At 37.8% G+C, this 27,064-nt stretch overlaps 1 protein-coding gene across 2 annotated transcripts in view; it reads right to left on the reverse strand.

Annotated features, from left to right (window-relative positions):
• Tmlhe (trimethyllysine hydroxylase, epsilon) overlaps positions 1–27,064 on the reverse strand; it is a 122,891-nt gene that overhangs the window by 9,716 nt on the left and 86,111 nt on the right. For both annotated transcript variants that reach the window (XM_076919050.1, XM_034486193.2), the window contains exons 4-5: positions 24,724–25,003; positions 23,341–23,460 (exon numbers count right to left, since the gene is read on the reverse strand). In XM_076919050.1, the coding sequence (XP_076775165.1) occupies positions 23,341–23,460; positions 24,724–25,003 (400 nt within the window). The remainder of the gene's footprint in view (positions 1–23,340; positions 23,461–24,723; positions 25,004–27,064) is intronic.

A 27,064-nucleotide genomic window follows, 5' to 3' on the forward strand; every position in this document is an offset into this window, starting at 1 on the left:
ACAGGCAAGAATTAATACCAATTTTAAGTTTCTAACTTGGACAACTTTAAAGATAAAAGTGCCTTCTGTGGTTTGGTAAAGTACAAGTGATAGAGATCAAATCCAGGGCCTCACATGTTTGGCAAGTATTCCCCAGTCCTATGGGACATCTTAGTAACTTCTGTTATACCACTCCTCCAATCATCTGTTTAGTGTTGTGTGCTGATCTCAGTCTACTTTCCCCATGACTTCTATCTTTTCTGGACCATTATCACCCTGAGAATCCCCAGAATGCTTTCTTTTATCACATCTTTGCATTACTAAAATTTGTCCTATATCTGTTCATGTTTTCATTTATTTACAAAGTTTCTCCAGGGTTTAGAATAGCTATGAATAGTCATGGAAGATAATATCTAAAAGACTTTCAGGATTACTGTGGTGGTTTGAATGAAAATGGCTGCTATAGACTCATAGGGAGTGGGAATATTGGGAGGTGTGGCCTTGTTAGAATAGGAATAGCCTTGTTAGAAAAAGTAAGTAATTGGAGGTGGGCTTTGAGGTTTCAAATGTTCAAGCCAGGCCCAGTGTCTCTCTTTTCCTGTAGCCTACAAGTTCAAATGTAGAACTTTAAGCTCCTTCTCCAGTACTGTGTCTGCCTGTATGCCATTATGCTTCCAATCAAGACAAGAATTATCTATCTGAGCCTGTTGAGTCATGGAAGGCAGCAAGCATCAAGACATGGAGGAGCAAAAGAAAACAGAATCACTTCAAGATGCTAGATGCAAGTAGTGACAGATGAATCCCTATAGACCTGCCTCTGGGGAACTGACTGAGGGCCTTCAAGAATGGAAACTCATACAGATATGATTACTTGAGGAAAATGCATCAACCAGACAAGGAGACCTGAAGCTACCCCATTGCAATCACTGCATAGCCACCCTTGTTCCTGGTTTCCTTAGTGACCTGAAACTTTTTTCTAAGTGACAAGCCTGTTTTTTAATGCTGTGAAACTGTACCCAAGCCACTTCAATATCATAGACACAGAGAGTAAAAAAGGTGAGGTGGTCAAGAATATGAGTGATCCACATCTCTTCTGCAGAAAGTAGGAAGTAACAGTAAATTCATTAGAGGTCAACTAAACAAGCAATTCAGAAGCAGTAGTCAGCTCATATCTTCATGATGGTGAGTACATAGCAGCACACTGAGGTTGACTTTCAGAGGTTAAAATCACACAAGTCAGAAGTACAGAGGAAAGGCTAGGAACGATCTATTATAAATAAGATGTGGTTCACATATAGTAGCTCAATGTATTGATTTTTCAATCCAGTTTTCTATTTATCTAATGGTTTGGTATAGTTTTCTTTATTTCACATACATGGAAATTGAAATGTAGAAAGGTTTGGGGAATTTTTCAGTGAAATATTACTGGAAAATATTACAGCTAAGATAAAAAAAACCCACAGCTCTGAGGACAAAGCTGTGGTTTCTTGCCCTGTTCTATCTTCTGATGTCTGTTGTCAATGATGCAGCCACACAGACTCAGCTGATCCAGCCATTGTACCAAGAAGCCTTCTAGTAACAATGATAGTCTCCAATAAAATAATACCCATCACTTTTGAAAAAGATGATAGTGCTGTTTATTAATATAGAATGCAGTCAGACATGTGATAAGATAATAATGAAAGTTTAAATAAGTTGTTCAGTTTACTGGTATATTGAAATAATTGAAACATGTATGTCTGAATATGTTAACAGAAAAAGTTCTGAAAGACAAAAAGTTCTGAAAGACAACTACCGATAGTCTGAAAAATTAAAGTAGAATTTTGAAATTCATGAGGAGAAATAAAGTTAATAGTGTTTATATCCTGCTATTTATCTCTCTAGTGTCCCCTACCCCATGTCTGTCTTCCTTTTTACTTTCCTGTTTTCTGTGGCTATACAGTCATATCTGAAGATTAGCAGCTAAGAACCACAGATAAGAGAAAACATGTGAGGTCTAGGCTACCTCACTCAATGTAATATTTTCTATTACCATCCATTTGCCTGTGGGACCATGAAAGGATAACTTGGTTCCTTGTAGAGTACTGGCTAGAGATGGCTGGAGACCCTGCAAGGGATGGCATACATTTCGCCATACTCCCAGACTCCAGGCTCTTGACATGTGACCAAAAACCTCCATTGATCAGTGCCTTTGAGTCATGTAGGGCAATGTCCCCATAGCCCCTCTCAAAGAGAGGTTTGTGTCACCTAGCACAGGTAGAGGGCGTGACCTTGGGCCTCAGGGCCTCAAGAGATCTCCATATTAATGAGATACCTAAAGGTCAGAGGGTGTAGCCAATTGAGTATTCCTTCCTAAACTTTCCTCCTCCCTCCTCCCCCCCTCCCTATTTAACTCAGGTCTGCCCTAAGGTCCAATGGGGTACAGCTCATCCACTTTCCGCCATGACAATGAACCTTTTAAAAGTGTCTTTGGGGTCCTGCTGTGGGGAACCATGGAGAAGGCCTTTGACTACCAAGTTGCTGCTTAATCTCCTGCCAAAATACTTCTCTACATTCCCACCATGAAGGCCCACCAACTCAAACAAGCTAGCCGACCCAGCCAAGCTGCCTCAGCCCGGAGACCCCCACTCAGGAGCTCTGCCTCCACGGGACTTCAGACTGAGATCTCCCCATGCCTGGGTGGAGTCAGGTGGCTTTTCACAGCCCAGCATCTGCCCCGCGATGTGTAAAGGGAACTCAGTCAAATTCCCACGCTTCTGCCTCCCTGAGCCATGGCAGACATGCAGGAACCACAATATAGCCCAACAGGACCCACACCCACGCATGAGCTACAGGCCCGCATTTACCTACAATTTAATTAATTCATTTTATTTACAGTTGAATAGTATTCTATTGTGTATATTTACCATATTTTTATTATTCTTTTGTTATAGAATATTTAGGTTGTTTCCATTTTCTAGCTATTGTGAATAGAGTAGCAATGAACATGGATGAGCAAGTATTTGTAGTATGATGTTAAGTCCTTTGGACATATGCCAAAGAGTAGTATAGCTGGGTTATGGTAGAATACTTTTAGCTTTTTCATGATTCTCCACACTGATTCCAGACAGGCTGGATTGGTTTGCAATTTCACCAAGAGTGAATGAGGGTTCCTTTTTCTCCATATCCTCTCTAGTATTTGTTGTAGGTTATTTTGTTGATTTTGATTGTTCTGACTGGAGTAAGAAACCCTCAAAGTTTTTCTAAATTCACATTTCTTTAAATGCTGGTTAGGTTTGTGCCAACTTGACATAACCTAGAATGACTTGAGAAGAAGAAATCTCAATTGAAAAAAATCCTTCATAAAGTTGGTATGTAAATCAACTAACCTGGGCACATAGGGGTCCACAGAGACTGAGCCACCAACAGAGAGCATATATGGGACAAACCTATATAGGCACATATGTAACAGTTGTGTAGCTCTGTCTTCATGTGGGACTCCCAATAACAGGAACAGAGTTGTATTTGACGCTGCTGTCTGACTTTAGATCCCTTTCTGCTAACTGGATTGCCTTGTCTAGCCTCAATAGGGGAAGATGCACCTAGTCCTACTGCAACTTGATATGACAATTTTTTTTTTTTTTTTTTTTTTTTTTTTTTGAGGAGAAAAGGAGAATTGGATGGTGGGAGGTGGGGAAGAGGAGATGAAGTGGAAATTTTTGGTTTCTTTGAAAACTTAGCCATGTCATGTGATTTTTTAGAAGTTGTCTTGTGAGAGGATATGAGAGAAAATGTGATGTTTTGCTGGAGCAGATATTTGAGAGGGCACGTGATGTTTGTAAAGAGTATAAATAGGATCTCATAAAAATGAGAGGTCATTCTTGCATTGCAACACTATGCAACACTTTGCAGGTCTTTGCTGGTCCTCTCTGGCTGTGCAACATTTCACTGATCTTTGCTGGCTATGCAATGCTTTGCCAGTCTTGGTTTTTTGCTGGTCTTTACTTCATAGAGAGAAATGCACCAAAGAACTTTTTGTAGTATTTTGACTGATTTTTAGCTGGTTTTGCTGACTTGTGCTGATTTGGTGGAGCATCATGTCAATATCATAGGGAAAATCATATACTAGAAGTCTCAGGAATCAAAATGCCCAATGCTTTAATTGTGAATTTTGCCATTTTCAAAGAAATTGTAAGGCTAGAAGATTCAGAGCTCAAAATATCGGGTATATTGACTCTGGAGAATATGGTACTCATAAAAGACAACAAGCAGGTTTAGGCTGCAATGAAACACAAAGGCTTCCAGGGTATTATAGTCATTGTGGAAAGAGCAAACATTGGTCTAAGGATTGTATGTCTAAGAAAGACATACAGGGTCTTGTCTCTCTTGTCATTGGGAAATGAACAGAGGGGCCTGTCAGCTCAAGGCCCTGCAACAAACAATATGAGCAATCTTCCTTTGGTCAGTTAGAAGATACCAGGTAAGCAGGAAAATCAAAACTAAATATTTCTGATCTTATACATGCTATAGAAGGAAGTGCAGCTTTGGATCTAGCCACAGATATGCCTTATAGTATCCCCGCAGGTTAAATGTTACAAGTTAACCACTGGTGTTTTTAGTCCTTTACCTTTAGGGACAGTGGGAATAATCTTGAGAAGAAGTGGATTAACTTCTATTAACTTCTTGAGATGCAAATTAATACAGGGGATAGAATTTCTCAGCTGTTGTTGTTTCTTTACATCAAGGGCAAGGCCAGTCCTATAGAAAGAACAGGGGCTTTTGGGAGTATTGGAAAATGCGTGTCGTAGCAAATACTGGTTAATGATCAGAGACTCAAATTAATGGTAGAAATGGTGTTGAAATAGAAGATTTGGTAGATATAGGAGCTGATGTTAATATGCTTTCCCAAAAGTCTTAGAATCCAGATTGGCCACTTCAGAATGTTTATACACAGTTTATAAGAACTTGTAAATTATCACAAATAAGACAAAGTATCTGATGGATTCACTGTGTTAGACCAGAAGGGCAAACAGAGATGCTGAAACCTTATGTGGCTGACATACTCACAAATTTATGAGGAAGGGATCTTTTACAACAATGGGTGTACTCAAATTGATATTCTTGTAATTCCAGGGACAACAAATAAGGAAATTAGGGTTGATATGGTAGATGTTCCTGGGGATGGTATTGATACAAGTGATTGAGAACAATCACAAGCTGTGCCCATTGTCCAAACACAGGATATTACAGAGACTGAGTTTCCAGATTTATAAAAGGGGCCACTGCTGACATACCAACAGCCTTGCCCCTGAAATGGTTATCAAACAGACCTGTGTGCCAAGAGCAGTGGCCCATAACAAAAGAAAAATAGCAGGCACTTGAAGAACTGGTACAAGAACAGCTGGAGGCTCAACATATAGAAGAGTTTACTGGCTCATGGGATTCCCTTATGTTTGTTGTAAAAAGGAAATCAGGCAAATGAAAGATAATAACCAGTTTAAGAGCAGTGAATAGAGTAAATTAAACTAATGGATCCTTTATAGTTTGGACTTCCTTTACCTCCTTTGTTACCAAGATCATGGCCTATAATAATAATTGACTTGAAAAACTGCATTTTTACAATAACCTTGCATGAGCAGGACACGAAAAGTTTTGCTTTCTTAGTACCTACTCTGAACAACAGTGGTCCAATGAAAAAGCACCATGGGAAGGTACTTCTACAGGGAATGTTAAACAGTTCAACTCAGTTCAACTTTATGTCAATATTTTGTACAACAACCATTAAAAATAATTTATAGGCAATTTCATCAAACTACCATTTATCATGACATTTTGTTGGCTGATTCTAATGAAGATGCTATAGAAAAAAAATGTTTAAGGAAACACAAAGAATTCTGCCATGCTGGGGGTTACAGATTGCAACAGAAAAAAAAATATAAAGAGGAGATTCACTTAAGTTACTTGGGTTTTAAAATCAGCCAACAAAATTTAGACCACAAAAAGTACAGATCCATAAAGATCAATTGCAAACTCTTAACAATTTTCAAAAATTAATGGTGACAAATTGGCTGAAGTTTATAACTGGTTTAAGTATTTATGAGTCAAGTAATTTGTTTCAAATATTACAAGGAGATTCAAATTTCAACAGTCTAAAATATCTAACAGCTGAGGCTTAAAAAGAGTTAACACTTGTAAAACAAAGACTATAATATGCATATATGGATTGAATTGATTCAAAACTTGATTGTATTGTGGTCATTTTATGTTCAAGTCATTCTTCTACTGGGGTCATTATGCAAATGGTAGATAATAATATAGAATAGATTTTCTTAGCTCACAAAGTAAAAAATTGAACACATATAGAAAAACATTTGTGAATTAATCATAAAAAGCAAAATATGATGATATCAATTGTCAGGAAGACATCTGGCAAAAATTGTAGTACCTCTTACTAATGGTGAGGTTATGTCAATATGGGTGATCAATAAAGATTGGAAAAGAGCTTGCAGTAACTACTTGGGAGAAATTAGTAAAAAATATTGAAAATACAAACATATACAGTTTATTAAAAGAACTAATTGGATTCTTCCACATATTGTGAAGAAAATATCAATTTGGTCTCATACAGGTTTGCCAGGTCCATTAGCTCAAAGAAATGAGAAAATTGACCAAATACTGATAGGAAATGTATTAGAAGCCTCAAAGTTTTGTGAAAAACATCATATTAATGGGAAGGGACTAGATTTTTTCTTTTTTCCCTATCTCTTGAACACCTGATCCTGCCCCCTTTTCCCCCTCCTCTCTCCCTCCAAAGTCCCTCTTTCCTTCTACCTCCCATGATTATTTTGTTCCCTATTCTAAGTGGGACTGAAGCATCCCCACCTTAGTTTTCCATCTTCTTGAGCTTCATATGGTCTATGAGTTGTATCATGGATATTTCTGAGCTCATTTCCTAATGTCCACTTATCAGTGAGAACATACCATGTGTGTTCTTTTGTGACTGGGTTACCTCACTGAGATGATATTTTCTAGTTCCATCTATTTGTCTAAGAATTTCATAAAGTCATAGATTTTAATAGCTGAGTAGTACTACATTGTGTAAATGTACCACACTTTTTGTATCCATTCCTCTGTTGAAGGACATCTGGGTTCTTTCCAGCTTCTGACTATTATAAATAAGGCTGCTATGAACCTAGTGGAGCATATGTCCTTGTTATATGTTGGAGCATCTTCTGGGTATATGCCCAGGAGTGGTATACCTATGTCCTCAGGTAGTACTATGTCCAATTTTCTGAGAAACTGCCAGACTGATTTCCAGAGTGGTTGTACCAGCTTGCAATCCCACCGACAATGGAGGAGTGTTTCTCTTTCTCCACATCCTCTCCAGCATCTGCTATCACCTGAGTTTTTGATCTTAGCCATTTTGACTGGTGTGAGATGGAGTCTCCAGGCTGTTTTGATTTGCATTTCCCTGATGACTAAGGATGTTGAACATTTCCCTCTCTCTTTTTTTGGAAACAGAAACTAACAGAGACACACTTAAACTAAGAGAAGTTATGAGCCAAAAGGAATTAAAAGATATCTATAGAACATTTCATCCCAAAACAAAAGAATACACTTTCTCAGAACCTCATGGTACCTTCTCCAAAACTGACAAAATAATTGGTCACAAAACAGGCCTCAACAGATACAAGAAAATTGAAATAATTGGATGCATCCTATCAGATCACCACAGACTAAGACTGGCCATCAATAACAACAACAACAAAAAAAAAAAAATGGAAAGCCCACATACACATGGAAACTGAACAACACTCTACTCAAGGATAACTTGGTCAAGAAAGAAATAGAGAAAGAAATTAAAAACTTTTTAGAATTTAATGAAAATAAAGGAACATCATACCAAAACTTATGGGATACAGTGAAAGCAGTGCTAAGAGGAAAACACATAGTTTTAAGTGCCTCGAAAAAGAAACTGGAGCCAGCATAAAGTAGCATCTTGACAACACACTTGAAAGCTCTAGAACACACACACAAAAGCATATACCCCCAAGAGGAGCAGATGGCAGGAAATAATCAAAGTCAGGGCTGAAATCAACCAAGTAGAAACAAAACTAACTATACAAAGAATCAACAAAACCAGGAGCTGGTTCTTTGGGAAAATCAACAAGACAGATAAACGCTTAGCCAGCCGAACGAGACGGAACAGAGACAGTATCCAAATTAATAAAATCAGAACCGAAAAGGGAGACATAACAACAGAAACTGAGGAAATTCAAAAAATCATCAGATCCTACTACATAAGCCTATACTCAACCAAACTGGAAAATCTGGATGAAATGGACAATTTCCTAGACAGATACCAGGTACAAAAGTTAAATCAGGATCAGAGATGCCATCTTAAAAGTCCCACAACCCCTAAAGAAGTAGAAAGAGTCATTCATTAAAAGTCTCCCAACCAACCAACCAACCAGCCAACCAAAAAAATAGCCCAGAACCAGATGGTTTTAGTGCAGAATTCTATCAGACCTTCAAGGAAGACCTAATACCAATTCTCTTCAAACTATTCCACAAAATAGAAACAGAAGGAACACTAGCCAATTCATTTTATGAAGCCAAAATCATGCTCATATCTAAACCTCACAAAGACCCAACAAAGAGAACTTCAGACCAATCTCCCTTATGAATATTGATGCAAAAATACTCAATAAAATTCTCCCAAATGGAACCAAAGAACACATCAAAACAATCATCCATCATGATCAAGTAGGCTTTATCCCAGGCATGCACGGATGGTTCAATATATGGAAACCCATCTATGTAATCCACTATATGAACAAACTCAAAGAAAAAAAAACCACATGATCATCTCACTAGATGCTGAGAAAGCATTTGGCAAAATTCAACATCCCTTCATGTTAAAAGTCTTGAAAAGATCAGGAATTCAAGGCCCATATCTAAACAGAGTAAAAGCAATATACATCAAACCAGTAGCCAACATCAAACTAAATGGAGAGAAACTTGAAGCAATCCCACTAAGATCAGGGACTAGACAAGGCTGCCCACTATTCTCCCTACCTATTCAATATAGTACTGGAAGTCCTAGCCAGAGCAATTAGACAACAAAAGGAAGTCAAAGGGATACAAATAGGAAAGGAAGAAGTCAAATTATCACCATTTGCAGATGATATGAAAGAAGACTGAAGTGACCCCAAAACTTCCACCAGAGAACTCCTAAACCTGATAAACAACTTCAGCAAAGTGGCTGGATAGAAAATCAACTCAAACAAATCAGTAGCCTTCCTCTACTCAAAGGATAAACAGGCTGAGAAAGAAATTAGGGAAATGACACCCTTCACAATAGTCACAAATAATATAAAATACCTTGGTGTGAATCTAACCAAGCAAGTTAAAGATCTGTATGGCAAGAACTTCAAGTCTCTGAAGAAAGAAATGGAAGAAGATCTCAGAAGATGGAAAGATCTCCCATGCTCACTTATTGGTAGCATTTATATAGTAAAAATTGCTATCTTGCTGAAAGCAATTTATAGATTCAATGCAATCCCCATCAAAATTCCACATCAGTTCTTCATAGAGAAAGAAAGAGCAATTTGCAAATTCATTTGGAATAACAAAAAACCCAGGATAGCAAAAACTATTCTCAACAATAAAAGAACTTCTGGGGGAATCACCATCCCTGACCTAAAGCTGTACTACAGAGAAATAGTGATAAAAACTGCATGGTATTAGTACAGTGACAGGCAGGACGATCAATGGAATATAATTGAAGACCCAGAAATAAACCCACACACCTTTGGTCACCTGATCTTTGACAAAGGAGCTAAAACCATCCAGTGGAAAAAAGACAGCATTTTCAACAAATGGTGCTGGTTCAACTGGAGGTCAGCATGTAGAAGAATTCGACTTGATCCATTCTTATCTTCTTGTACAAAGCTCAAGTCCAAGTGGATCAAGAACCTCCACATAAAACCAGATACACTAAAACTAATAGAAGAGAAAGTGGGGAAGAGCCTGAAACACATGGGCACAGGGGAGAAGTTACTGAACAGAACTTCAATGGTGTATGCTCTAAGATCAAGAATTGACAAATGGGACCTCATAAAATTGCAAAGCTTCTGTAAAATAAAGGAAGGACACTGTGGATGGTGGAGGCACACCCTCATAAAAGTAGGAGGAGGTGGGATGGGATAAGGGGTTTTGGGGGGAATGGGGAAAGGGGACAACATATTAAAGGTAAATAAATACAATATTCAATAATAATAAAAAACAGATAATGGAACTGGCTATTGCAGTCGAGCATTTGAGACTTTTTGTCAACGATTTAATATTACCCATGTTACTTGGATTCCTTATAATTCTCAAGGACAAGGTATTTTGGAAGGAGCCCATGGAACTTTAAAACAAAATCTTTATAAAATAAAAATGGGGGAGGTATATCACCGTATGTTGGGAGCCAATGTCTTAGCAGAAAGAGGCTATCATCTTGGCAGCCATCTGGGGTCATATACCCTGTCAAGAGACTTGTTTTCAACAGCCCACAACAGTTGAGCACACTCTGATAAACATTTTGTTTTTTTCATATACCTTGTTTTGTTGTTTAGTGCTCCCAGCTGCAAGGCACGCATGGTAAAGTGTCTTCAGCTGCATTCCCCTGCTTGTGTTTATATATACCCATGATTTTCTTTCAATAAAAGGGACCTGATCAGACACCCTGTCTTGTCTCCATTCTTCAGGTCTCTTGCCCCTCCCTTCTCTCTCTCTCTCTCCCTCTCCTCTCTCCTCTCTCCTCTCTCCTCCTCTCTCCTCTCCTTTCTCTCTCCCCTCCCCTCCCCTCCCCTCCCCTCCCCTCCCCTCCCCTCCCCTCCTCTCCCCTCCCCTCCCCTCCTCTCTCTCTCTCTCTCTCTCTCTCTCTCTCTCTCTCTCTCTCTCTCTCCTTTCTCAGACCCTGTTGACTGACCCGCATGAGCTGGGTCACTGGAACACCACAAAATTTATTTAAATCATGTTCTTTTTAAAAATTAAAAAAAATTGGATGCCAAGGAACTTTCTGCTGAGTGTCTATGGCACCCTACAACTAGGCAACTTAATTTTGTTGATTCTTTGTATAGTTCTCTTTGTTTTTACTTGGTTGATTTCAATCCTGATTATTTCAGTTTGATTATTTCTTGCCTTTTACTCCTCTTGGGTGTATTTGCTTCTTTTTGTTCTAGAGCTTTTAGATGTATATTAAGCTGCTATTGTATGCTCTCTCCAGTTTCTTTTTAGAGGCACTCAGATTCATGAGTTTTCCTCTTAGCACTGCTTTCATTGTGTCCCATAAGTTTGGGTATGTTGTGCCTTCATTTTCATTAAATTCTCAAATGTCCTTAATTTCTTTATTTTTTCCCTGACCAAATTATCATTGAGTAAAGATTTTTCAGCTTCTGTGGGTATCTGGGCTTTTTACTGTTTTTTGTTTGTTTGGTTTGTTGTTGTTATTGTTGTTGTGTTATTGAAGACCAGTCTTATGGGATTATCTCAATCTTCTTGTATCTGTTGAAGCCTGTTTTGTGACTGATTATATGGTCAATTTTGGAGAAGGTACCATGAGGTGCTAAGAAGAAGGTCTATTCTTTTGTTTTAGGATGAAATGTTCTATAAATATCTGTTAAATCCATTTTGTAAGTTTCACTTTGTCTCTGTTTAGTTTCTGTTTCTATGAGCTGACCATTGCTGAGAGTAGGGTGTTAAGTCTCCCACTATTATTGTGTGAGATTCAAAGTAATGTTACTTTTACAAATGTGGGTGCCATTGCATTTGGGCCATAAATTTTCAGAATTGAGAGTTCATCTTGGTAGATTTTTCCTTTGATAAATATGAAGTGTCCTTCCTTATCTTTTTTGATAAGTTTCCGTTGAAAGTTGATTTTATTTGATATTAGAATGGCTATTCCAGCTTTTTTCTTTGGATCATTTCCTTGGAAATTTTTTCCAGCCTTTTACTCTGAAATAGTGTCTGTCTTTGTCAGTGAGGTTCATTTCCAGTATGCAGCAAAATGCTGGGTCCTGTTTACTTATCCAGTCTGTTAGTCTATGTGTTTTTATTGGGGAGTTGAGTACATTGATGTTAAAAGATATTAAGGACCAGTGAATGTTGCTTCCTGTTATTTTCATTGTTAGAGATGAAATTCTGTTTGTGTGGCTTTCTTTTCTGTTTGTTGTAAGAAGATTAATTTTTTGCTTTTTCTTGGGAGTAGTTTCCCTGCTTGTGTTGGAGTTTTCCATCTATTATCCTTTGTAGGTCTGGATTTGTAGAAAGATATTGTATAAATTTGGTTTTGTCATGGAATATCTTGGTTTCTCCATCTATGCTAATTGAGAGTTTTGCTGGGTATAGTAGTCTGGGCTGGCATTTGTGTTCTCTTAGGGTTTGTATGACATCTGTCCAGCATCTTCTAGCTTTTATAGTATCTGGTGAGAAGTCTGGTGTAATTCTGATAGGCCTGCCTTTATATGTTACTTGGCCTTTTTCCCTTACTGCTTTTAATATTCTTTCTTTGTTTTGTGCACTTGGTGTTTTGATTATTATGTGATGGGAAGAATTTGTTTTCTGGTCCAGTTTGGAGTTCTGTATGCTTCTTGTATGTTCATGAGCCTCTCTTTCTTTGGGTTAGGGAAGTTTTCTTCTATAATTTTGTTGAAGATACTTACTGGTCCCCTAAGGTGGGAATCTTTACTCTCTTCTATGCCTATTATCCTTAGCTTTGGTCTTCTTATTGTGTCCTAGATTTTCTGGATGTTTTGGGTTAGGAACTTTTTGCATTTTGTATTTTCTTTGACTGTCATGTCAAAGTTTTCTATGGTATCTTCTCTATCTGAGATTCTCTCTCCTATCTCTTGTAATCTGTTAGTGATGCTTGCATCTATGACTCCTGATCTCTTTCCTAGGTTTTCTATCTCCAAGGTTGTCTCCCTTTGTGATTTCTTTATTGTTTCTACTTCCATTTTTAGATCCTGGATGGTTTTGTTCAATTCCATCACCTGTTTGGTTGCATTTTCCTGTATTTCTTTAAATAAGGGATTTATTTGTTTCCTCTTTAAGGGCTTCTACTTGTTACCTGTATGTCTTTAAGGGAGTTATTTATGTCCTTCTTAAAGTCCTCTATTATCATCATGAGATTTGATTTTAAATCAGAATCTCGCTTTTCAGGTGTGTTTGGGTATCCAGGAATTGCTGTGGTGGGAGAGCTGGGTTCTGATGATCCCAAGTGACCTTGTTTTCTGTTGCTTATGTGCTTGAGCTTGCCTCTTGCCATCTGGTTATTTCTGGTGTTAGCTGGTCTTGCTGTCTCTGAGTGGAGCTTGTCTCTCCTGTGACCCTGAGAGACTGGGTGTTTCAGCACTCCTGAGAGACAAGGTATCTCTGGACAAGATTGGGGTGTGGAGAGTTGTGGCACAGTGTTAACTTGGGGTGGGGGTGCAGATGGAAACTGGAAGGATTATGTCCTTGGCTGCTCAGTGGTTTCTGGGTCCTTTGGGCTTCTGGTGTGTCCTAGTTGGGCCAGGTTTTGGGATTGTATTGGTGGTCTCACTTGTAAGCTTAGGTGTGTCAACATTCCTGGGGGACAAGCTATCTCTGGGCAGGGTGGGATTGGGGTTTACATTTTTTCTTACTTGGTAAGAAGCCATTTTTTTAAAATGTCCTTCATGTTCTCTATACAAACAAACTCTGTTACCTGCTTGTAGTAACCCTACTGGTACCAAAACAAAAAATTACAACTGGCAGATGGATGTTTTTCATTTTGCAAAATTTATAAAATTAAGGTATATACACCATACCATTGACATGTATTCAGGGTTTCAATGGGCAACTCCTATAAGTTCTAAAAAAGCTGATTGTATAATTACACATTTATTGAAAATAATGGAAATTATGTGCATATCTGCACAAAATAAGACTATGTATTCAATAAGATGAACCAATTCTTTGCATAGTACAATATATATATAACATATCACTGGTATACCATGCTGTACTACAGGACAAGCAGTTATAAAAAGAGCTAATCATGCCTTAAAAGAGATGCTTATTAAACAAAAAGTAAGAGTAAAAACCCCCATAGACCGATTAAATAATGCTTTGTTAACTCTAAATTTTCTTAGTGTTGGTGAAAACAGGATAATAGCAGCTGGGTGACACTAGGTTTTAAAAAACAAAAACAAACAAACAAAAAATTCGAGGAACCAGGCCAACCAATATACTATAAGGCTGTGTTGACATTAGAATGGGAACCTGCAATAGTTTTTAAGATGGAGATGTGGTTATGCTTATGTATCTACATGGAATGAAAAAACATGGTTACCAACAAAACTTATAAAGATTAGTAGATTTGACCAGGGAAAACTTCAGCTGAGACATGAATGTCTTCACAGAGCAAAAACCCCATGTGATTCACTCTCACAGATTGTCTCAGTTACTGATTTCTCCAAAAATGCATGCAAAACATCTTCAAAAGGGCTAGCCCAAGTGATCAATTACACAAAGACTAAACAGACAACACATAGACTGGACAACAAATGCTACAGCTAGCTTTTTAAAGACTAACCATTTTTTCTTGTGTTCCAAACAGAAATTCTTTGCTCCAATTCAACAGGGAGCAATTATAAGAAGACTATTTTTCTAGTCCATTAAGTTGGGGTGGATGGTTTTGGTCATTTGATGTGTTATGGTTGTTATCATCTAAGATGTTAGGTTGTTATTGGTTATGATCATGAAATAAACAAAGTAAAGTTTAAATCAGGGCTTTTCTCCTCTATTTTTATTTTTCTCTTATCTTTCTCTCTTATCTAATGATAATGAAAGAAGTAAAAGGAAATAATACAATAAATAAATTTAAAAATTGTAATAAAAAGTATAATCTGTTAGTTTTAAATATTTTATTTTGGCATGGATTAATGTGTATTGATGGCAATTTAATGTTTTGTTTAATTAATGTATATTGATAGAAACTTAAGTTTGTTTTGTTTGACTATTATTTCATGATAGAAATTTAATGACAAAAATTTAAGGTTGTTTTGTTTGTCTATTGTTTTATATATGGTACATAAGCAGCTTATTTAAAATATGATGGAAAGTTCTAGTTTTATGGTTCTCATAATCATTTCTATTGCATATAGATTGTTAATGTTAGAAAAAAAGATTTTTTTAAACAGAAAGGGGGATGTGAAGTGGAAATTACTGGTTTCTTTGGAAACTCAATTGTATCACGTGATGTTTTTCTAGAAGCTGTCTTGTGAGAGATTGTTGGCTGAAGTAGACACATAAGAGGACATGTGATATTTGGAATGGAACCCCATAAACAGAGGTTGCTCTTGCATTCCAATGCTCTGTTGGTCCTTACTGGTCTTCACTGGTCTTTACTTCATAGAGAAATGTCCCAAAGAACTTTTCTTCATATTTTGGCTGATTCTGGCTGCTTTCACTGTCTCCTGTTTACACAGCAGAGCATTGTGGTTTCTGCTGGATCGAGCCACTGCTACTGATTTGTGTTTAGTGTTTGCTACTGGACTGGGCTGCCATTACTGATTTGTGTTTTGTGTTTGCTATTGTACTATACTGCTGGTATCCTGACAACAAAGAGTGAAATTGCCCCAAAGAACTACTTCTAAACAGGTACACAAACTCCTTTCCCTATTAACCCTTCTTTCTCCCCAACTGCTATTCAGTGGGTTAGACTGGAGGTTGAAGCATTCAAGAACCCTAAATAAAGTAGGATTAGAAAACTTTAAACCTACAGAAAGATGAGAAGGAGGGAATGGGAGGAGAAGAGGGAGGGGAAGATGTGATCAGGATGTAAAGTAAATAAAAATAATAATAAAGTTAGGTTCCTCCAGCCAAAACAAAGATTGGTCTGTAGATATGCCTGTGGGGAATTTTCTTGATTAATGATTGATGTGGGAGTGTCCAGACCATTTTCGGTAGTGCTACTCCAGGGTAGGCAGATCCTGGGGTATATAAGAAAAAAATACTGAGAAAGCAAGATGGAGCAAGTCAGTAAGTAGCACTCATCCATGACCTCTTTATGACCTCTTTTTTTAAAAATAAGGACAACATTTAATTGGAGCTGGATTACATGTTCAGAAGTTCATCTATTATTGTCAAGGCAAGAGCATGGCAGCATCCAGGCAGGCATGGTGCAAGAGAAGCTGAGACTTCTACATCTTCATCTGAAGACTCAATTCCAGACAGCTAGGAGTAGTCTTAAAGCCCACACCCACAGTGACAGTCCTACTCCAACTAGGCCACACATCCAAATAGTGATATTCCCTGGGCCAAGAATATACAAACCATCACATTCCACTCCCTGGCCCCCAGAGGCTTATTCAAACACAATGGCAGCCATACCTAAACATAACAATGCAAAATACACTTAGTCCAACTTCCAAAGCCCCCATAGTCTATAACAGTCTAAACAATGTTAAAAAGTCCAAAGTTCAAAATTTCTTCTGAGACTCATCCAATCACTTAACTGTAATCCCCAAAGCAAGACAGGAAACCAGCTGAGCAAACTCCAAACTCTGCATCTTCATGTCTGATGTCAAAGTAGTTTTCAGATCTACACTCCTTTTTCATCTTTGTTAATAGCAGTAAAGTTCTTTCTCCTGGGCTGGTTCCACTCCATTAGCAGCTTTCCTCAGCTGAGCCTATGAGAGGGTAGTGGTAAAGCCTCCTTGCAACAGAAGACCCCAGTGTATTGGAGATGCCAGTACCATGGGATGATCATCAAGAACAGCAGCAACAGTGGAGTGAATCAACCTGAGCTTAGAGTGCTACAGAGGGCAGAGCTGGAGAAGTGACAGCAGCCCTTTGGAGGAGCCCAGAAGATCATGTGTGGATCCCAGACATTGAAACAAGAAGCTGTAACACTGAAGTTGCCTTAGAGAGATATTTGAAATGACAGAGCCATCCATGACCTCTTTATCAGTTCCTGATTCTGGGTTCTTACATTGAGTTCCTGCCCTGATTCCCCTTGATAGTAAACTACAAATTGTAAGATTGAATAAACCTTTCATCTTCAAGTTACTTTTGGTCATGGTGTTTTGTTAGAACAATAGAAACTCTAAAACAGAAGACCAACTATTTTGAGATATTTTAGTCACTTTTATTTTGTCGTTTGGGAACTCTGTTCAAATTTATAGCCTCATGCATCTTTAAAACTTGGGTTTTTCATTTTCTTGACTGTTCTTTGAATTCTTTATACATTCTGGATATTAATCATCTGTCAAATGTATATATGGTATAAATCCTCTCCCATTCTTAAGTTTCCTTTTCACTTGATTGATTCTTTAGCTGTGCAGAAGCATTTTAGTTTTATGAGGTCCCACTTGTTAATAGTTGACATTAATTCCTGGACAAATGGAGTCTTATTCAGAATGTCCTTTCCCCACCTATATCATATAGGATCCTGCCTATGTTTTCATCTAGCAGTTTCAGTGTTTCAGTTTTCACATTGAGGTTTTTGATCCATTTGGAATTTGTTTTTTGACAAGATGACAGACATATGGGTCTAAGGGAATAGTAAAAGTGATTTTATGGGATAAAATGGAGTGAAGATTTGATTGTGGAGTGAGCATCAAAGAGGAGAGGATAAAATAACAACACTAATGTCTGAAACATCAGTTGGTTATCCAATACCAAAAGATCAGCCCTGAAAATATACATACAAATAACATTGTACAGAGAAGGTTCTATTTAATAATATATGTGAATATACATATACGAATGCAACACCTACTAATGAGAAAAGAGGCCATGAGTTTGAAAAGGGGACTGCAGGGTATATGGATTGGGGGGAGGGAGGTGGAAGGAGGAAATGGAAGGGAGAAATGATGTAAAAAATAAAAAAACAACTTTAAACGCCATAAGAAATCATACTGTTACTTATTCACCTAGAGTAATATATAGCACCTCTAAATATATGTGTATACATAATAATATATAGCTTAAATGAAGTTACCTATTTGAGATAACAATGTTCTTTCCAGGAGACACTGATTAACAGAAACTCCAATACCAGGCATGAGAAACCCCCTTTGGAGTTGTTAGTCAGGGGAATCCAAGAGACTCCCAATACAATATAGTCTATTACTGTTGGCCTTACTTGCCACCCAAAGGTTGAAGTTAGTTCTCATTGCTGAAGACACCATGTACTTCAGACATGAGAAGGTGATATACAAGTTTTCAAGAGAGGGAATCAATCAATAATTTTATCATGCTGTCACATTCATGAAATGTAAGGATGACCACGATGGCACAATTGCCTTATGGGTGCAGGAAGACCCTCGAATACCTAGGCACAGGGGAAAAGTTCCTGAACAGAACACCAATGGCTTATGCTCTAAGATCAAGAATTGACAAATAGGACCTCATCAAATTGCAAAGCTTCTGTAAGACAAAGGACACTGTCAATAAGACAAAATGGAAACCAACAGATTGGGAAAAGATCTTTACCAATCCCACATCTGATAGAGGGCTAATATTTAATATATAGAAGGTACTCAAGAAATTAGACTTCAGACAACCAAATAACCCTATTAAAAATGGGGTAAGAGGCCGGGCAGTGGTGGCACACACATTTAATCCCAGCACTTGGGAGGCAGAGCAGGCGGATTTCTGACTTTGAGGCCAGCCTGGTCTACAGAGTAAGTTTTAGGACAGCCAGGGCTACACAGAGAAACCCTGTCTCGAAAAACCAAAAAAAAAAAAAAAAAAAAAAAAAATGGGGTAAGAGAAAAACAAATAATTCTCAACTGATGAAACTTGAATAGCTGTGAAGCACCTAAGGAAATGTTCAACATTCTTAGTCATCAGGGAAATGCAAATCAAAATAAACCCGAGATTCCATCTCACACCAGTCAGAATGGCCAGGATCAAAAACTCAGGTGAGAGTAGATGCTGGCAAGGGTATGGAGAAAGAGGAACACTCCTCCATTGTTGGTGGGATTGCAAGCTGGTACAACCACTCTGGAAATCAGTCTGGTGGTTCCTCAGAAAATTGGACATAGTACCTGAGGATCCAGCTATACCACTCCTGGGCATATACCCAGAAGATGCTCCAATGTATAACAAGGACACACGCTCCATTATGTTCATAGCAGCCTTATTTATAATAGCCAGAAGCTGGAAAGAACCCAGATGTCCTTCAACAGAGGAATGGATACAGAAAATGTGGTACATTTATACAATGGAATATTACTCAGCTATTAAAAACAATGAATTTGAGAAATTCTTAGGTAAATGGATGGAATTAGAAAATATCATTCTGAGTGAGGTAACCCAATCACAAAAGAACACACATAGTATGCACTTACTGATAATTGGATATTAGCCCAAAAGCTCGCAATATCCAAGATACTGAAAGGGTTAACAGGCAGAGCAGAACCAAGAGTGCAGGTCAGCTTGGTCATGAGCTCTGTGTTTCAGGAACTTGACTGACCACAAGATAGATGGCTGATTATGTTCAGGCTCTTAGAGAATAGCCTATACAAAATGTTCCTCATGACTGTTCCTTGTACCCTGTCACAAACTGAATAATGGGCTGGGACTTTCCACAGGTACTCTCCAATAGCCCTCATTTACTCCCCATGGGTTGTGGTTTCTCCCCTGAGTTGTGGTTTTTGGCCTTAAATTCTCTCTGTCTCCAAAGCCCCGGGGTCAGACCCCATTGCCCCTGCTTGGGCTATAGGTCTTGACTTCAACATGTTGATTGAAATATACCTCATGCTGATTGCATCAAGTTTGGTGTCTTGTGAGTTAATGGGTGGCTGCAAATTCCTGGGGCTTGGGTGAGGTCCTCCCTTCGTGGGGGCCTTACAATACAACTCACAAACCACATGAAGCTCATGAACAAGGAAGACCAAAGTGTGGGTGCTTTGGTCCTTCTTAGAAAAGGTAACAAAATATTCATGGGAGCAAATATGGAGACAAAGTGTGGGACAGAAACTGAAGGAGAGGCCATCCAGAGACTTCTCCACCTGGGTATCCATCCCTTGTGCAGTCACCAAAGGTAGACACTGATGTGGATGTCAGGAAGTGCATGCCTACAGAAGCCTGATATAGCTGTCTCCTTAGAGGTCTGCCAGAGCCTGAAATATACAGAGGTGGATGCTCACAGCTAACCATTGAGCTGATCATGGGGTTACCAATGGAGGAGTTAGAGAGAAGACTGAAGAAGCTAAAAGGTTTTGAGGCCCCATGGGGAGAGCAACAATACCAACCAACCAGAGCTCCCAGGGTCTAAACCACCAGCCTGGGAGCACATAGGGAGGGACCCATGACTCCAGCTGTATATGCAGGGGAGGGTGGCCTTGTTGGGCAGAGGTGGGAGAGGGGGTCCTTGGTCCACTGAAGGCTGGATGCCCCAGTGTGGGGGAATTCGAGGGCAGGGAGGTGGAAGGGGATTGGTGGGTGGGGGCACATCCTCATAGAAGCAGGAGAAGGGATGGGATAGGGAGTTCTTGGGTTGGGGAGAAATGGGGAAAGGGGCTAACATCTGAAATGTAAATAAAATATCCAATAAATAAAAATTTTAAAAAAGATTTCTGGTCCACTACTCATTTGTTCATAGATTATCCATTTTGCTGTTGAGTTTCTCGACTTTCTCATTAACGTATTGGAGTTTGTGTATTTTTAGAATTTCATTTGCTTCATACTAGCATCTCCTATTCTCTTTTGTTGAGAAGAAAATCTTTTATATGTGGCAAAATGTTTTAATTTAGAATATTTGGATTTACAGAAAAGTTGTGAAGAAATTACAGAGTAATCTTATTAGTTTCCCCAAACTCTTGCTAGTTGCTAACCTCCACATAAGCTGGCACATTAGTCAAAAAAGCAAGGCAGTTATGTAGTTTAACACTATTAACTAGAACTCAGACACTCTGATTTCTCCAGTCCTTACATGAGTTTCCTTCGACTGTTCTAATACACAATTCAGGACACTATATTGCATTCACCTGCTGTGTCTCCTTAGTCTCTTTTATCTAAGGCAGTTTGTCAGTGTGTGTTCATGTGTTTAATAATCTTTGTGGAGTTTTAAAGCATATTGGCCAAACATTCTATAGAATGTTCTCTGATTTGGGCTTGTCTGAAGAATTCTTATGGCCACATTGGGCTCAGGAATTTTCTGAAAAAAAAAAAAGACCTTAGAAGCAATGTGTCTCTCTCATCAGATAACACCAAAGGGTATGTAATATAAAGAATATTTATCAGTGATGGTGGTGTTCTCATCTTATATGATACAACCGAGGCTTTTCTATAATGGAGTTATCTATCTATCTATCTATCTATCTACCTACCTACCTACCTATATTTATTTATTTATTTGGTTGTTAGAGACAGGGTTTCTCTGTGTATCCCTGGCTGTCCTGGAACTCACTCTTTCTACCAGGCTGGCCTTGAACTCAGAGATCCACCTGCTTCTGCCTCCCAAGTGCTGAGATTAAAGGCATATGCCACTTACTGCCTGGCCAAATGGGATTAATTTTTATTTCTTTTGTATGAATCATTAGCTTCTGTCCAAAGTTAAGAGAAGGTGAATCAAACTTTACTTTCCAGACATACATTGTTTGGAATTCTCTAAGGAAGAAGACAATTTTAACTTCATTGTAATAAAAGGTGCCAACTTTCAACCCTGTGGCTTGGGTCTTTTCATCCATATTTTTTTGTATATTCACACCATCATTTCTTAAGCTTTAGGTTTTTAATCTACTTGTATTTTTAGCTTGACATTATTTATGAAGTAAGGTCTGAGTTACAATGATGTCCACATAGTTTGTTTTTATTTTAAAACATTTTTAAAATTTTTAAAAAGATTTGTTAATTTATTTTATGTATGTGAGTATGCTGTTACTGTCTTTGGACACACCAGAAGAGGGCAATAGATCTCTATTACAGATGGTTGTGAACCACCATGTGGTTGCTGGGAATTGAACTCAGGAAATGTGGAAGAGCAATCAGTGCTCTTCACCGCTGAGCCATCTCTCCAGCCCCATAGTTTGTTTTTTAAATTTGTTTCCTAAACTGTTTCACTTTTTAATTTAGCTGGTTTGTCATATCAGTTGTGCTGGTTAGTTATTGTCAACTTGACTCAAACCTAGGCATATCTGGAGAGGCAGAATCTCAACCAAGAAACACCCTCCATCAGGGGATGTCTGTGGGTATGTTATAGGTTGCTGGTTTATGAGGGAGGGCCTGGAGCACTGTGGGAGGTCCTATCCCCAAGCAGGTAGGCATGGTTGTATAAGAAGTTTGAACAAGCCATAAGGAGCAAGCCACTAAGCATCATTCTTTCATGATCTCTTCTTCAATTCTGCCTTAAGCTCCTGTTCTAGTTTCCCTTGATAAATATGGATGCATAGGCTGAAATAAAACTTCTCATCCTCAAGTTGTTACTGGACATAGTGGTCGTTACAGCAATGGAAATCCAGGTATGACATTCATTATCACATATGTTCAATTTCCAGTTTGGAACTTTCTGGATTTTATTTTGTTCTGTTGGACTCTTGGAATGGTTGCATAAGTATAACAGAACTAAAGTGTGTGGTTCACACTATGTCTTGTAGGTGTTAGAGAGAGTACATTGTGTTAAATGTTGGCTTCCCTTGAAAAACATGTACACATCCAAGCCCTTAGCTTCTGTAAATGTCATTTTACATAGAAAAGAGTCTTTATAGATGTAATTTAACAAAGGGTCTTATCCTGGATTAACTGGGTGTGTCCTAGCTACAATGACAAGGGCCTTTACATGAGAGAAGAGGAGAAGACATGGATATACAGAAGAAGCCATGTGAAGATGGAGGCTGAGACTAGAGGGATGTAGCCACACGTTAAGGAAAGCTAAGAAATCAACACTCCACAGACACTGGAACAGTAAGGGCATGGATTTTCCCACAGTGCATCCTAAGGGACTATGGCCCTGCCAACATCTTGAGTTTGGATGTAAAGTTTGCAGAACTGTGGGAGAATAAAGGCCTGTTGTTTTAGGCCATCTTGTTGAGACAATTTGTTATAGTAGCTCTAAATCAATTTTAGTAGAAACTGTTTCTGCTTTTTTTTCTTCAAAATAATCTGCAATACTAATGGTGTTTGTTTTCTTTCCTTATTTTAGAGTTAGTTTGATGATACAAATTTTATTCCTAAAAGTTTTATGAAGACGAAACTAGAATATTTCAAAATGACTATGTTTCCAGGGGAAGACAGAGACACTCATATAAGTCCACAGTATGTAGGTATAATCTTCATTGAAATAGAATAGACAGTGATTAAGAAACTATTCAAGACCATCAACTAGAAGGATAGTACACTGGAAAATTCTAATATACTCACCCACAGGGCTCTTGAAAGTAGGTAGTGTCAGTATGCCGATCCAGAGCTAGCTTGGTGTATGCAGTGTCATCTCTGGAAAAGTCTGAAGTGAAATACCACATCCTTCCATAAATGGTTTCTCTGCCAAATAAAATCAAGAAAAAACTATCACATATTTGTAAATTCATTTCATTCATCATTGTTATATATATATATATATATATATATATATATATATATATTAGTTATTGTTACATATTGCTATGTATAAGGTAAAATTGACAGTTAAAATACAAGTCTTGAAAATTCTCTCACCAATTGACATTCTAGGAACATGAACTAGAAACCATTGAAAACATACATTCTGAAATCTCAGGGATCACTGCATATTGATTATATACTACTTTTATAGTCTCCTCATGAAAGGCAATTCCCCGTATTCACTTTTCTTTTATAGAAACAATCGTGTAGTAAGGGTCAATTTTAATTAATTTATATAACAACTCCTGTCTTTCATTAATATTCAGATTTTCAACAATAGTACTTTTCTAACATATTAGATAATATAATAACCAATAGTGACAGAAGAGTTTCCATTTTATTCATGTATTATAGAGATGTTTGTCTTCATTTAATCTTTTGAACATAGAAGAATAAAGAAAAGAGAAAATGAGAAATGAAAAATAGTAATAAAAATAATACTATATTTAGGAGCAGGAAATCTATGGTATTTAAATCTCTATACTACTCTATATACTCTATATCAGAGTAATCATGGAAAAGTCACTGAGTATATCTTAGCATCATGTGCTTATCAGTGGAATAGAGAATAAAACACATGATTGAAAGGTTGCTGTAAGACCAAAATAAAATTTAGGGTGTGAATATTCTAATGAATGCAATATAATATATTCAATAAGGCATTATCAACCAATCTATGATTGAAAGTTAGGATCTAAAATGGATAATTTTTAGACACCTTTTTAATTCTTCTCTCATATATCCTTCCTCCCCTCCCCCAATCTCTTTCCTCCACCTCCCCTCTCCCCCAGATCCACCCCACCCCACTCCCACCTCCTCTCAGAAAACAGTAGGCCTCCCAGGGTCATCAACCTGTTTGTTTGTTTGTTTGTTTGTTTTAAAAAAATATAGTACAAATTCAGTCCTCTTTTGAGCAGATTACACTACAAGGAAGAAGTAATGACAGAAAGGGGAGAGAGAGAGAGCTGGGGAGGAGAAGAGAAACAGAGAAATTATTGTGGGGCCATGACAGTACTGGAGACTAAACCTGGGTCTATTACATTTGAGACAAGTACTTCACGAGCTAGCTCTTTGTACATCTTTTAATTAGTCCTCATGTCTTAGAAATTAGTTATTGTGCATATCAGAAATGTAGTAAATTACCTGATTAAGCTGACCCTTTCTGCCAACTTTTCTGTATGCTCTTGAGTGGGAGGGACATTTTCTACAAATGCAATTCCATACAGCAGAAAGTGCTGCAGAAACTTCTTCAATCCTTCATTTGTTTCTAAAAAACACTGGAAATCAACAGATGGAACTTGGGCTTGCTGGTAGAGTTTAGCATTCCATAATATTCTAGGCTGGATAACCTTTTGTTTCTGCCCTTCATAGCTGTTTTTCACCAGCCAATCCAGATCATATCTAGTCACATGACCATCTGGCCCTTTTAAGGAGAAAAAAAGGCATTAAAAGAAAATTTAGAAATACTGACAAATATTTAATACTTAAACATGTTCATTCTCTTTTCAACATCAGTTTAACATTTTTAATTATTTGATATTTTCATAGATGCATATGTTTTGGTCAAATCCACCTCCCATTCTGTCTCTTTCAATTCCTCTTGCCCAATACTTTCCACTCACATCTTCTTGTGCTCTGTTTTAAACCCACTGAGTCTACTTACTATTTCCTGTAAGTGTATGGGCATTGTACCATCTACTGGGGCATGGGTACAGGAACCATATTCCTAAAGAAAACTGTCTCTCCCTCTCTCAGCAGCTAACAATTGCTAACCAATCTTCTGGTATGGGTGGGACCACATGAGTTCCTCCCTCATCCATCCTGGGACTTTTGGCTGGTTTGATCATGCACAATCAGTGACAACTACCATGAGTTCTGCATGCAATGGCCTTGTTGTGTCCAGAGGTACTGTTTTACTGCAGCCCACACCATGGAGAGTCCAAAGGGTTACTGGGTTTGATTTGTTTTAGGAATCTTCTACGAAGGAGGTTTCTATATGTCTTTTCCAAATATATTTAGTGTTGGTTATCCTGCCAAATACTCCCTTTCTAACCTGCTGGGTCACAATGAAGACATCAGAGTAGGGGAAGACTTGTTGGCAAGAAGGGGTTTGGCTGAAGTGGGAGGGCGATAAGCAAGGATAACAGGTGGGAGGTAAATATGATCAAAACATATTATATACATTTATGAAATGATCAGAGAATAAAATATTTTTCAAAAATCATCATATCCCTACGCCCCACCACCACTGAAGGCATAAAGCAAACAAAGCATTAAATTTTGTCTGTCAAAGTTTTGCAATTAATGTGTATAATATTTTAAGAGGGGGAATATGAAAAGATCAACAGAAATGGAGGAATAGAATTTATATTTGTAAATGCTATCTAATTGTCCAAAAGTACATCTATCATGATGAGTTAGTTCTCTGAACAGTAGAACCCAGTAACCCTTTGTACTCTCAGTGGTGTGTGTATGTGTATGTGTGTAAGAATTACATGGAACCTCAGAAATCTTTAGTCTGTTTGCAATTTCTCTCATAAATACCAAGCTGATGATGACTTTATTTCAAAAGAGTTGTCATGACCCCTAATTTAATTTCTTGAGAAACTATTTAGATGGAGACAACTCTTCCAGGATGAGAAAACATTAAATATGAATCCCATTTCTATTTTATTATTGAGCTTGAGCTATCAACAATGTCTGGAGATGTCCTGTAGTTTCACTTTGTCTCTGTTTAGTTTCTGTTTCTATGATCTGTCCATTGCTGAGAGTAGGGTGTTAAGTCTCCCACTATTATTGTGTGAGATTCAATGTGTGCATTGAGCTTTAGTAATGTTTCTTTTACAAATGTGGGTTCCATTGCATTTGGGATAGATTTTCAGAATTGAGAGTTTATCTTGGTAGATTTTTCCTTTGATGAGTATGAGGTGTCCTTCCTTATCTTTTTTTGATAACTTTCAGTTGAAAGTCAATTTTATTTGATGTTAGAATGGCTACTCCAGCTTGTTTCTTTGGACCATTTGCTTGGAAATTTTTTGCAGCCTTTTACACTGAGGTAATGTCTGTCTTTGTCACTGAGGTGTGTTTCTTATATGCAGCAAAATGCTGGGTCCAGTTTATGTATCCAGTCTGTTAGTGTTTGTCTTTTTATTGGGAACTTGAGTATACTGATGTTAAGAGATATTAAGGAAGTGATTGTTGTCTCCTGTTATTTTTGTTGTTAGAGATGGAATTTTGTTTGTGTAGCTATCTTCTTTTGGTTTTGTTGAAAGAAGATTACTTTTTTTTCTTTTTCTGCAGTGTAGTTTCCCTTGTGTTGGAGTTTTCTATCTATTATCTTTGTAGGGCTGCATTTGTGGAAAGATATTGTGTAAATTTTTAGGAATTGTAATGTACTATCTTGGTTTCTCCATCTATGTTGAGAGGTTTGCTGAGTATAGTAGCCTGGGCTGACATTTGTGTTCTTTTAGGATCTGTATGACAT

This window comes from Arvicanthis niloticus, chromosome X (genome assembly GCF_011762505.2).
Source record: "Arvicanthis niloticus isolate mArvNil1 chromosome X, mArvNil1.pat.X, whole genome shotgun sequence".
Taxonomy (NCBI): domain Eukaryota; kingdom Metazoa; phylum Chordata; class Mammalia; order Rodentia; family Muridae; genus Arvicanthis; species Arvicanthis niloticus.